Source organism: Pongo abelii, chromosome 21, assembly GCF_028885655.2.
Source record: "Pongo abelii isolate AG06213 chromosome 21, NHGRI_mPonAbe1-v2.0_pri, whole genome shotgun sequence".
NCBI classification, from domain to species: Eukaryota; Metazoa; Chordata; class Mammalia; order Primates; family Hominidae; genus Pongo; species Pongo abelii.
Genome location: NC_072006.2, coordinates 51,289,925 through 51,303,483, shown reverse-complemented (window position 1 = coordinate 51,303,483; position 13,559 = coordinate 51,289,925). Strand labels below are relative to the sequence as shown.

Here is a 13,559-nt window from a genome sequence, read left to right as displayed (position 1 = left end):
GCACTATTTACTAAACGTATTTGGTATGTACGACCATGACCCGCCCCAGCCCCTTTATTTTTTCCTGGAACGCTTGTTAGCACTAGAACTGTGGAATACAGATCATGAAAGCTTTGTGACTTGTCTAAGGTCACACAGTTTACTGGTGGTAGATTTCATGAATCTGACATAGAGACTTCCTAAATCCAACACAATCCAGCCTCGGAGGTCTCGAGCTGAGATCACTGAGTTACAAGTGCTTTTACTGAACTTTTAATTTCCTACACATCCTTGAATTGCACGTTTCCATGTTGCTCCTGAGTGGCTGCTGGAGGGGTTCTAAGCTTCAGTCTTCATGTTCCCTGGCCCTTCATAAATGCAAAGAGTTTCCATTGGATAGGGCTCCCACTGTTTTCTTGCCTTTTTTTTTTTTTTTTGAGATGGAGTCTCGCTTTGTTGCCCAGACTGGAGTGCAGTGGCGTGATCTCGGCTCACTGCAACCTCCGCCACCCGGGTTCAAGCGATTCTCCTGCCTTACCCTCCCAAGTAGCTGGAATTGCAGGCGTGTGCCACCACACCCGGCTAATTTTTGTATTTTAAGTAGAGATGGGGTTTTGCCATGTTGGCCAGGCTGGTCTTGAACTCCTGAGCTCAGATGATCCGCCCGCCTCAGCCTCCCAAAGGGCTGGGATTATAGGCGTGAGCTACTGCACTTGGCCTATTTTTAAGTCTCCCTACAATACAGAGTTCACTGGAAGGGGAGTTTATGTGGATGCAGACAGTCCCACAGTCTCAAATTAGTATTCCTCTTTTCTCTTACCCTGACCACTTACTAAAATTGAGAGTTCAGAAATAGAAGTGAACTTGGAAAGAACATGGCCCATCAAACCTGAAGTGAGGCTAGCAATATCAATCATAATAACGATAATTAACGTTTAGAGAGTGTTAGTTTGTGCCAGGTGCTGCTCTAAACACTTCACATACGTTAACTCATTTAGTCATCATAGCACCCCACAAGTAAGGTACTCTTAGTGTCCCCATTTCATAGGGAAGGAAACTGGAGTACTGAGAAGTAACTGAGCTCAAGGTCACAGGGCTGGTTTGCAGCCGTATTTGGATGTTAACTCAACCTGACTTCAGAGTCCCTGCTTTTAGTTGTTTTTAACCACCATGCTAAGGAAGGAATAACAGAGATAATAAAAAGAAAATCCGGCCTTTATGGATCTCATCTGAGGTGCTCATGAATCATGTTATTTAGTCTCCCAAAGCCTCATGTTGTCACCTCTCTATGATACCAGTTTCACGGGTGAGGAAACTGAGGCACAGAGAAGTCCATGTGCTTCCCCAACTCATGCCACTGTGTGTGGGGTATCGCCAGGACTGACCACAGGCCAGGTCCAGAACTCTTAACTCCTCTGTGGCACCAGAAACTTCTTATAACACACTCTGGAGATTTTTTTCCCCCTCTTTTTAATCTTTGTGGTTATTTCTGTGAATAGCAGTGTTTTATCAGAAGAAGCCAAAGAGAAAAAAAATCAAACCTATAAGAAATACACTTCAGCTACAAAAACCCCAGGGTGAACTTAAAATAAAGAAAATAAACAACTCTGCAAAGGCTGAACAAGAGCTGTGAACTTTTTTCTTTTCCATGTATTGTATATTCCATGGAGGGGCAGTGTTATCCAAACAGATACAGATCTCAAACCAGGGCCTTATGGGGTGATGGCTGTGCTAAAGTTTTTGGATGTTTATGAGATTAGCTAGAAGACCTAGTGGGAAGCATCCTGGCTTGTCTAAAGCTTGCTCTGTGATCTTCCGTAAGACGCTCTGTTGCAGTGCCTCAGTTTACTCATCTATAAAATGATGAGGTGAGTCCCATGAGCATCCTTTTTTGCGTCTATAAAATTATATATTTTTTCTTTTTTTGGAACAGGGTCATGCTCTATTGCCCAGGCTGGAGTGCACTGGGGTGATCATAGCTCACTGCAACCTTGAACTCCTGGGCTAAAGCAATCCTTCCACCTCAGCTTCCTGAGTAGCTGGAACTACAGGTGCACACCACCATACCCAGCATTTTTTTTTTTTTTTTTTTTTAAAGACAGGGTCTTGCTCTATTGCTCAGGCTGGAGTGCAGTGGCATGATCACAGCTTACTGCAGCCTTGACCTCCCAGGCTGAAAACTGATCCTCCTACCTCAGTATACTGAATAGCTAGGACTACAGGCACGCATCATCATGCCCAGATAATTTTTTTTTTTTTGTAGAGATGGGTTTCACCAGGTTTCCCAGGCTGATCTTGAACTCCTGGACTCAAGCAATAAATATACCTGCCTTGGTCTCCCAAAGTGCTGGGATTATGGGCCAAAATTATGGTTTTAATTCTTAGAAAGGAAAAAGACTCATGCTAGCCTCTCACCATGGGCCAATTTCACAAAATCAGCATTTTCAGGCCTAAAAGTTCATAAGCCTCAATCTTCTTTATTTTCTTCTTCCTCTGAGAAACTAAGCTCAACCAATGTCTTCCATTCTGAAATGCTCTCAGTAGTTCGAGAGTTTATTTCTCCTCTGGAACAACTCAAAAAAAAAAAAAAAAGTTAATAGGAAGCACATGGGCATGGTGTGTGAGCGTTCTGTGTTTGCATTTGAAAAAAATACTTAAGGAGGGATATGTCAGCTTGCAAAATGCCTGGGCTGTTTCAAGAGCAGTTTATAGCCATTAGCATCAGACTGAAGGCAGTTAATTGGGACGAAGCCCAGCTGCTGCCGCTGCCCTTCTGTCATCTGGGCTGCGAGGAGGATAAGAAAATAACCTGGACGATTCCCATGGTAGGGCGAGAAGAGAGCTGGAGACGTTGGCTGGTGGGGATTGAGGTGGGGGGGGGGCCCTAGGCTCACCCCTGAGAATCACCTTCTAGATGGATCTAAGAGAGTGTGAAGGGCAGGATGGCGTGAGGGTTATGTGCCTGGGCAACTGCCTGGCTCATTTCCCACTGCCATGGCCGTGTGACCTTGGGTAAGTGACTGAAACATTTTATGCCTCAGTTTCTCCACCTGTAAGATGAGGGCAGTGACAGTGCTCATGTCATGGGGCTATTGGGGAGATTAAGTGGCATGTTTATGTGCAGACATCAGGACAGTGCCTGGAGTCCTGAAGGACAGTGCCTGGAGTCCTGAAGGAGTCCAGGAAATCTCATCATTTAGAGGAAGTGGCACTGGAGAAACTGGAGTCTGAATCCCAGCTCTGAACACTTATCGGCTCTGCGGTTTCGGGCAAGTCACTTGCCCTCTCTGAGCCTCACTTTCACCATCTATGAAAGCAGGGCTGATGGTGCCCACCTCACGCGGTTGCTGTAAGGACTAGAGAAGAAAGAACATTATTCTGCATATCCTGCTCTGGGGAGGATAGGATAAGGCTCCTCTGGAGTCCTTGAACACTGTGAGCCTTTTCCTGCCTCAGGGCCTTTACTCTTGTGTTCCCGCTGCCTGTACGGCCTGGCCCGCCTCTGGCCCCTCCTGTGGCAGCCTCCTTTCCATCGGGAGGCCCCTGACCACCTGCTGAATGCCGATCACCACTCCTGGTCCATACCACTGCTCACGGTCCAGCATGCCACCATGTTTTTGTCTGTCACAGGCTTTATCACAATCTATAATTATCTATCTATTTGTCAATTGATTACTGTCCATCTTTCTCCATGAGGAGACTGTCTTTGTGGGCTGCTATGCCCTCAGTACCTAGAAGGGTGCCAGGTGTCAAGCTGGTGCTCAACATACGAAATGAATGAATGAATGAATGAATGGGGGCCTCTCCTACATAACTTAGATCACTTACTGTGTGACTGAGGGGGTGTCAAAATGGGATACGGGGACCGGGTTTCCATTTCAACCTCTGTGGCCTCAGAAGCCCTGAGGCAGTAAGTCTTGTTTCTATTTAAAGAGCTGGAAAGAAACTGGCTTGAGATGGACTCAAATGCAAGTTCAAGTTCAGTACCTTCACACACCTCCTATTAACAGGGCCGGTGCCATCATTCACTCCCCACTTGGAGAGATGGGTCTCAGCAGTTTACTCCCTTCAGTGGGCCTCAGAAAGGCCCCGACTGGGGACACAGACGTGACAGCAGAAGCAGAGGAGGCAGGAAAGTGCCAGGGTTACAGCGATGGGCTTTGCAGTGAGGCTGGGGGTTGGGATTCCACCAGGCCCCCAAGAGATCTGACACAGTCCCTTTGCCATTACGCTTATAATAAAATCTAAAATCCTTGCCCTGGTGTTGGACAAATCAGTCATTCCTTCTATGCCTCAGTTTCCTCTTCTGTGAAATGGGAATAATACAGTACCATTGCTTGAGAGCGTCATGAAGGTTGTATGAGAGAACCCACAGAGCATCACCTGGCACCTAGCATGTTTGGTCAAGGCTAGCTCATGGCATCCCCGACAATCTTGGACACAGACCTTACCAGGAAGCTATTCTCAGGGCTGGGCATGAATGCTTATCACCTGCTTTCCCTACACACATATCTAAGATTATTTGTTCTCCTTTCACAATTTTTTTTTCCTGAAATGCTGCCCTTGACAATCATTTTTATTACTTCCTTAATAAAAAATTAAAATAATAAAGATGAAGTGATAGTACTTCCAAGTAGTTTCTTTAAAAAAAAGTACTATCAAAGCTGGGTGCAGCAGCGCACAGCTGTGGCCCTAGATACTCAGGAGGCTGAGGTGGCAGAATCACTTGAGCCCAGTCTGAGCAACATAGCAAGACTCCGTCTCAAAAAAAAGTACAATCACTCATCAGCCTACCATCTTATCGTTTTACTCTTTCAGACCCTTGATGGTAATTTTTAGCAGCTTATACAAAGGGAAACAGCAGAATGGGGATCCCCATAATTACATCCACCAGCCCCCTGCTCCATGCATCAACTCTAGCAGGCTCCCAAGGGGGCATCAGAACAGAGAAGGGCTCTTGGATGGTAAAAGAGTGGAGACGAGCATGGGAGAACCCAGTAAGCCAGTTCCTTATGGCATGTGGGTGGAGGGTTACACAATGGAGTTCTTTCTTCCTTAAGGCCACCCTCTAGGGCTGCAGAGCCTTGATCCTCCTGCCTGGAATAACAGCTTCTTCACCTGACTGTCCAATATTTCCACTACCCGACATTTCCGAGTCTCTACAATAGACTTGCCTGTCCCATCACACTTACAATACAAGCAAACTCCTTCCCATATCCCTCAAGGCCATGTGTGATTGTGCCTGGCTCTTTCTCCAAGATTCTTTCCTCCCACATGCCTTCTGACTTTGCTCCAGTCTCACTGGTCTCAGCTCTGTGCCTCAAATACATCCAGACATTTCCCTGCATGCAGAGTTTGCACAGGCTGTTCCCTCTGCCTGGAATGCTATTCTTCAAGATGTCTAATGTGGCTGCTCTGCCTCACCCTTTGGGTTTCTGCCCAATGTCATCTCTTCAAAGAGCCTTCCCTGGTGATTTGATCTAAAGTCACAAATCTCACCTTTCCTGACCTCCCAAGTGCTCATCACTCTTTATGCAAAGACCAGGTTTATTTGCCTTATTACATTCAACCCCTTCCCAAATCATCTGGCTTATTTGCCAACTTTATCGTTAGTCTCTCCCCACTGCCAGGTAACGACCATGAAGGCAGATCTCGTATCTATTTTCTCCACTCCTTGAGATAGAGCCTGGCACATAGTAGGTGCTCAAAAAATCTGCTGAATGAATGAATGAATGGACACCCAACTTAGGTGGTCCTTAGAGATGGGCAGGAAGGGGCCACAGCGCCACACTGACCGTGCATCTGGTAGGTGTATGGGCTCTGTCCAGTGGGTGGGGTGCTGAAGCTGGAGCCATAGCTGAGGAATCCACTCTGGCCAGGGGAATGGTTCAAGCTGTCTTCTGTCTTGATGCCTTTGAAGGAAGAGGGGGAAAAAAAAAAGGACCAAGGACACATGATTAGGATGCATCCTTGTCACCCACAAAAGAGCCACTGGGTCAAGACAGCATGCAATTTTATCAGCTTCCAAGTGAGGAGTTGCAAACCGGTGGCTTGTCAGCCAAAGTGAGCCTATAGACATTTGACTTGGCCAGCATATTTTTAAGAAAAACTGAATTAATTGATTTTGTTAAAAGTCAGGACATTTCATACACAAAAAGCTGGACTTACGGCTTCTTTTTGAATGACAAGATGGTCTAGTAACACCATGTCTGCAACTCATGTGACCACAAGCTGCCCCTGTGGGCTCCCAATTCACGTGTTTCCCAGGTCATCATAGATTTCATTCCATCTGCAGGACTTTGAGGCTGGTTTTAAGGTACTATTTTCTCATTGTAGTTGTGATTTGTTTTGGTACATCCTAGGACCCTATCAAAAGTGGAGAAGGGAAAGGCAGGCCACGAAGGTCTCATATTTTGTACATGCCACCAGCTTCATGCTACCTGCCAGCTTGGTAGGTACGAAGGTCTCATATTTTGTACATGCCGCCAGCTTCATGCTACCTGCCAGCTTGGTAGGTATGCAAGCCTGCAGCCCACTACTCCACTGAGTAGTGCCGTGTATGGCTTAAATGTCCATTAGGATTTTGGGCAAAGGTGTGAAATGAACCACCCTTCCTCTGCAAAGATGATGTCACTTAACTGTAAGACACTCTCCAATCTCACGGGGGGACCTGCTTATCCCAAGGCCACAGTTACAAATCTGCCTTCTGCTTCAGCAAAACTCGGCATGCTTACCTAAAGCATAGGTACTAATTCCATGAACAACTGGCTGAGAAAAGGACTGTGTTGAGGAGGAGAGGCTGACCATCATCAGCTCATTCACTTAATTTTTATTGAAAATGTAATGAATGCATTGTAGAAAATTCCAATAGTACAAAAGGCATAAAGCAAAGTTTCTCTTCCTACCCCTGACCTCAAATCCCAGCTCTTCTGCCTATAGGCAACCACGATTACCAGCTTTATGGAACACAATTCACTTCCAGACAGGTTCTGTGCATATACAAACTTATGTTTATAATATACATATGTAATGTATGTATCTATTCCATCTTTTAAAAAATAAACAGGAGTATTCTATAAATTCTGTTCTTCATTTTCTTCTTTTTCTTTTACTGCTTCACAATATGTGGTAATGATCATTCTTCATGAGCTTATAAAGTTCTTCCTTGTTCTGTATTGATGGCTGTGTGACATTCTAATGTGTGGTTTCCTCATCATTCAACCAGTTTCCTATTCATTAACTTTTGGGCGGTTTTGAGATTTTATGACTGTAATTTAAGCTGCAGCAAATACACACATAACACACACACATGCAACAAATATGTATATATACACACATATATACATGCAGAAAATACATTTAACATATAGATGTACCTATATGCATATACATATGTATTTGCTGCAGCTTATAGTCATCACTCTACACATACACACACACACACATACACACACACACACATACACACACACACACACATTTTGTGCACATGTGCAAGTCTATCTTTTAGGTAAATTCCCAGTAGTTGGAATCACCGAGTCCAGGGCAAGAGCATCTTAAATTTTCTTGGATGTTGCTCCCTAGATTGTAGGTGACATTCTCTCTAGTCACTGAGTGAGTCCTGCTTCTCCACAACCACATCAACTGTGTTATCAAACATTGCTTATCTCTGTCTATCTTATGGGTATAAAACAGTATCTCATTGCTGTTTAAAATTTCATTTCTTTCAAGAACATTTCTAGTTCTGTTGATGGTTTTTGTATTGAAATTTCCTCCTCCTTATCCTGTCAACCCCGTAAAATAAGAGAATGCTTAGTAAGGTAAAAACAGATAGATTCTGAGTCAGGAAATCTGGGCTGGAGTCCTAGATGGTTTGCTTCATTGATTGGTGACCTGGAAAGTTTCTCCTGCAACCCCAGGTTGGAGGCCTCCTTTCTTGTGAAATGATGGGTTGTTAGGAAATTAAAGTAAGAGGAAAGAATGAACATATAAAGGCTCTGAATGAAGTAATTAAAGCACACATCTCTTTTATCCTCACATCAATCCCACAAAATAGGCTATATATTACTTCCTTCATTTTAAAGATGTGGGAATTGAGATTGCCAATCCATTGGACTGGGGTCTTGCAATTGGCGGATAACTCTGAAGTCAAGGTTCCTTATCTTGATGCTTCTCAATAACAGGTGTGAAGGGGTTTTATGCCATCGATGGTGCCAGACTTTAGTAACAACAATGATGGCAGCAACAAGCAATATTTATACAGCACCTTCTTTCTGCTCAGTCCACTAGGAATGGTTAACGTTGCATTGGGTACGGTCTGCCTCACTGTGCACCTAAAGTAAAACCTAAACTCTGCAGTGACCCCCAAGGCCCTACGTGGGCTCTGCCCACCCCTCTGACCTCACTGCCTTTCCTGGGCTCCTTTGCTCACTCTGCCCAAGCCATATGCTCAGACACTCTGTTTGTTTTAGAGACGGGATGGAAAGCCAGAATCGGAAATATCACTGCTTGTTCAGCCAGTTCCCTGATGATGAACTCCAGGTTGATTCCAGTTTTTACTATCACAATCCAAGATGAAATGTACATACTTCCTCAAGCAATGTCAGAGTGTTTGTCTTGGTTGGATACAAGACAAAAATTGCTGCCTCTAAGGGTACCTACATTGTCCATATTAAATAGATGATACAGACAAACTGCAACCATGTCTTTGGCCTCAAAGCCTTTGCATATGTTGCTTCCTCTGCCTGGAACCCATACCTCCCTCTTCTCTATCAGGTAAATGTTGTTTCCCTAGAAAGGTCTTCTATGACCTAAGTCAGCCCTGAGTAGCATGCAGTTCTCCTGCTTGGCACTCATCCCAGTTCACTGTTGAACCTCTGCTCTCTGTTTAGGCTGGAGGCTCCAGGAGGGTGGGGTTGGGTCCCTCTTGTACCCTGCAATCTCCCCATATGTGGCTCCCTGTCTTGCACATAGTAGGTGCTCAAAAATTGTCTGGTGAATGAACGACTATGAAAGAAAAGAAAATAAAGTTTTTCATCTCTTCTTTTGTTTGCTGAAGGGGTTGGATCATAAAATTCTAATCCATGAGAAAGAGAAGAGAATATGAAAATGGCAAAGGCACACGAGGGCCTTCGTCCCATAAGTCTGTTGTCCAGACTGTGGTCCAAGCATCAGTCACAAGTTCAGAATGAGAAAGTCAGACACTGAGAAGTAAACATCCCGAAACTTTTGGGGATCTAAGTTTTGGGGATCTGACATCTAAGGCCATTTCTCCAGACTTGTATTTATATGCTTTTAAAACATTTTAATTTGGCCCAGTACGGTGGCTCACGCCTGTAATCCCAGCACTTTGGGAGGCCGAGGTGGGTGGATCACTTGAGGTCAGGAGTTGGAGACCAGCCTGGCTAACATGACGAAACCCTGTCTCTACTAAAAATACAAAAATTAATTGGGTGTGGTGGTGTACACCTCTAATCCCAGCTACTCAGGAGGCTGAGGCACGAGAATTGCTTGAAACTAGAAGGTGGAGGTTGCAGTGAGCCGAGATCACGCCATTGCACTCCAGCCTGGGCTACAGAGCGAGACTTCATCTCAAATAAATAAATAAATAAATAAAAATTTTAATTTGATTTTTCTAGTAATTCATTTTATTTTACTAAAATATTAGTCCATAGTGGAATGGCAATTAAAAAGCAAAAACCCGAAAACTGGTCTTTTAAACCAGATAGAGAAACACTGCTCTAAGAGACTATGTTCAAAGGAAATCTGGTCACGGTTTGGCCCGGGGACAGACTGATCTCATCAGACCTGCTGCTCCCCAGGCAGCTCTGATAAGTATCTTCACAGCAAAGAGAAAGAGGCCTCCGAAAAGGTGCTCGTGAACTATCTGCAAGTTCCACTGGCTTCCGCTCATGGAAGCACCAAAGTGAGCATGTGGATTTCAGAGAGGGTGTCAACAACAGAGAGCCAATAAGCATTCATTCACTCATTCATAGCTATTAGCTCAGCACCTGCAACAGGTCAGGAGATACAGATCTTGATGCTGCAGATACTGTAGTGGTTGGAGCTTATATGCTAGTGGGAGGAGAATGACAGTAGAAAAACAAGTAAAAACACACAGTAGAGGAGAAGCATACAAAATACTTTTTGGGTAACACAAGAGACAACATGATTGGCTCCCAGACTCCCTGGCACACTCAGTGGCACACACTTTTCCCTGCCATCTTATGAACCTCACACTAACACAATTCTCCAAACATGATTAAATTTGTTGGACTCCATTTAGAGTCTTATGGTGCTGAAAAGAAGAATGAAGCAGGGAAGGAGGTAGCAAAGTTGGTTAAGGGGAGTTGGGATTTGAAATCTCAAACAGAGTGATCCGGAAAGGTCCCTTGGAGGAGGAGGAAGAGGTCCCATGGAGAAAGAGACATTTGAACAAAGACCTGAAGGAAGCAAAGGAGCAAGACCTGTGGACACCCAAAGGAATACCTGTCCAGGCAGAGGGAAGGCATGTGCAAAGGTCCTGAGGCAGGAGTGTACTTGGTATGTTGGATGAACTAACAGCAAGGAGGCCAGTGAGGCTGGAGTGGGGTAAGGGTTGGGGAGAGGGTGAGTGATGAGGTGAGAAAGGTCATCAAGGTGGGGACAGGGCAAAGATAGTGCAGTGGAAAACCTTTGGCTTTGATCCTGAGAGGGGCCCTGGAGGGATCTGAGCAGAGGAGAGACAGGAGATGGTTCAAGTTTAAAATATCAACAGCCCCTTGAGCAGGTGCTCAGTGATGTGAATTTGGATCAGCCCATGGCACATGGCACAGCCCGGAGTTCTCGTTTCCTGTCCTGGCTCTGTGGTATCACTGAGGCAGGTGCCCTCTGCTTTCCAAGCCTCAGTTTCCTCGTGACTACAATGAGGGTGTTGGACCAAATTAGTGCTTCCCCATTTTCAATGTTGTGCACCACTTGCTTGGTTTTCCCATATCCCAGCACCATCCATATAATGATTCATTTCATGTTATTTTTAAACATCAGGCCAGGCGTGGTGGCTCATGTCTGCAATCCCAGCACTTTGGGATGCCGAGGCAGGCAGATCATTTGAGGCCAGGAGTTCAAGATCAGCCTGGGAAACATGGTGAAACCCTGTCTCTACTAAAAATACAAAAAATTAGCTGGGTGTGGTGGTGCACATATGTAATCCCAGCTATTCAGGAGGCTGAAGCAGGAGAATCACTTGAACGTGGGAGGCAGAGGTTGCAGTGAGCCGAGATCATGCCACTGCACTCCAGCCTGGGAGACAGAGCGAGACTACATCTCAAAAAAAAAAAAAAATCAACTCAATTTAAAAACGATTTGCTTGCCTTAAGTAATAATGACCAAGAAATCACAGGTTCCATATTTTATATATATATTATATATATATATTTGTACACATACACACACATATATATAGATATAAATGCATATTAAAATAAATATGTAACTACTTTTTTTTTTGAGACAGGATTTCACTCTGTCACCCAGGCTGGAGTGCAGTGGCATGCTCACAGCTCACTGTAGCCTCGACCTCCCAGGCTCAAGTGATCCTCCCACATCAGCCTCTCTAGTAGTTGGGAGCACGTGTGTGCCACTACGCCCAGTAGTTCTCGAGACTCAGCACCCAGAGGCTTTGAAGCTTCTATCTTCAGCCTCCTGGAACCTGGGCCCACCATGCCTGAAGAAACCCAGGAGGAAGGGCCACATGAGAGAGAGGCCCCACCGTGCCATCTAGGCAGCTCCAGCCCACCTGCTGGCTGAGCACAGCAGCATGAGAGGGACTGTGGGAGACCAGCAGCAGGCCCACCCGGCCAGCCCACAGAAATAATACGTCAGTGTTGTTTTAAGCCACTAAGTTCTGGAGTGGCTTTTTACAAAGCCAGAGACAACAAAAATTCTTTGCCATTATCCAGGATAGTGAAGAATGCATATACCCCATGACCCAGAAATTCCTCTCATAGGTTTCCACCCCTGAGAAATACATAAAGATGCTGATTGCAGCATCCTATGTAATGAGAAATGAACAAAACCCTAAAAGACTGTCTAAAGAATGGGTAAGTAAATTATGGTGCCGTCAAGTAGTGGAATATTATACAGTAGTGAAAATGAATGAAGTACAGCTACTTGTATGAATATGGATACATTTTACAGACATAATGTTGGGTGGAAAAAGCAAGTTGCAAAAGAATGTGTACTAAAAGATGCAATGTAGGTAAAGTTTTAAAACATGCTTAAAATACTCTACATTAAAGGTCAGCAAACTCCAGCCCATAGGCCAAATGTGATCTGCTGTTCATTTTTGTAAATAAAGTTTTTTGAGACATAGACAGCCCATTCGTTTATGCTTTGTCTATGGCTGCTTTCATGCTACAATGGCAGAGTTGAGTGACTGAGATAGAGACTGTGTGGTCTGCTAAGACAAAAATATTTACTATGTGGCTCTTTATAGAAAAAGTTTGTTGATCTCTTCTACATAAAAAAATGCAGGGGAATGATAAACATGAAATTTGGGGGCACAGGAATCTTTAAGAGGAAAGGAAGGCCACCTCCTTTTATTTTTTAAATTGAATGGTCAGTTCATAGGTGTCGTAGTATTACTCTATTATGTATGTCTTTAATATTGCATAATAAATTGAGAAAAAAATACTCAATACTCTAACTGTCCTTGTCTCTAGTTTGCTCAATTGTGTTATTTCCTGCAGCTATTTAAACAAAGTAAATAGCACTATTTGCCAAGGAGCAACGAAAAAAGTTTCCTGACAAGATTCAACAAGGTTTGTCCAGACGATGAGCAAACACGGCTTGCTCAGGCACAGGCAGATGTAAAGGGAAACGGCTTTTCATCCACCTGTTATTGTTCAGTGACATGGACATTCTGTGTGTGTATGTGTGTGTGTATGTGTGTGTGTGTGCGCGCACGCGTGTGTGTGTGTGGCAGCCTGGCTTCTACTGGGACAGGTGACATTTATTGAGCATTTCTCTTGGGGTGGGCCCTGGTGAGGAAGCCCTTCATCTAGATCAGAGTCATGGACCAAATCTGGTCCACTGCCTGTTTGTGTAAATAAAGTTTTATTGGAACACAGACACACCCATTCGTTTACATTCGGTCTGGCTACTTTCACGCCACAATGGCAGAGCTGAGTAGTTGTGATAAACACCATATGGATCACAAAGTAGAAAATATTTACCACCTGGGCCTTTGCAGAAGAAGATAGCCAACCCCTGGTGTAGACGATCTCATTGAATCCTCCCAGCAATCATGAGAGGGATAGACTTAGTATTACTCCCATTGTATGAATGTGAAAACAGATGTTTAGGGAGGGGAGGCTGCTCCCTCGGGGTCTTGCAGCCTGCAACAGGCAAGGGTGGGATGTGAATCCAGGCAGCAGAATTCCAGGACATGTGCTCTTATCATCTACACTGTATCATCCAGGAACAGATGCTCCAAAAGTAACTGAGACAGTAAAATAACTTTGCACCAAACTGATTTCCATCTGACGCCATGTTTTGTCTGGGAACAGGGCTAGTTTTCTCTTTTATGTGAAAAAGAATAT

The 13,559-nt window shown here is 44.5% G+C and overlaps 1 protein-coding gene across 3 annotated transcripts in view; it reads right to left on the bottom strand.

The window, feature by feature from the left end:
• The window catches only part of EYA2 (EYA transcriptional coactivator and phosphatase 2), a 315,121-nt gene that overhangs the window by 167,744 nt on the left and 133,818 nt on the right, over positions 1-13,559 (bottom strand). For all 3 annotated transcript variants that reach the window (XM_054541866.2, XM_054541867.2, XM_024239112.3), the window contains exon 5: positions 5,775-5,891. In XM_054541866.2, the coding sequence (XP_054397841.1) occupies positions 5,775-5,891 (117 nt within the window). The remainder of the gene's footprint in view (positions 1-5,774; positions 5,892-13,559) is intronic.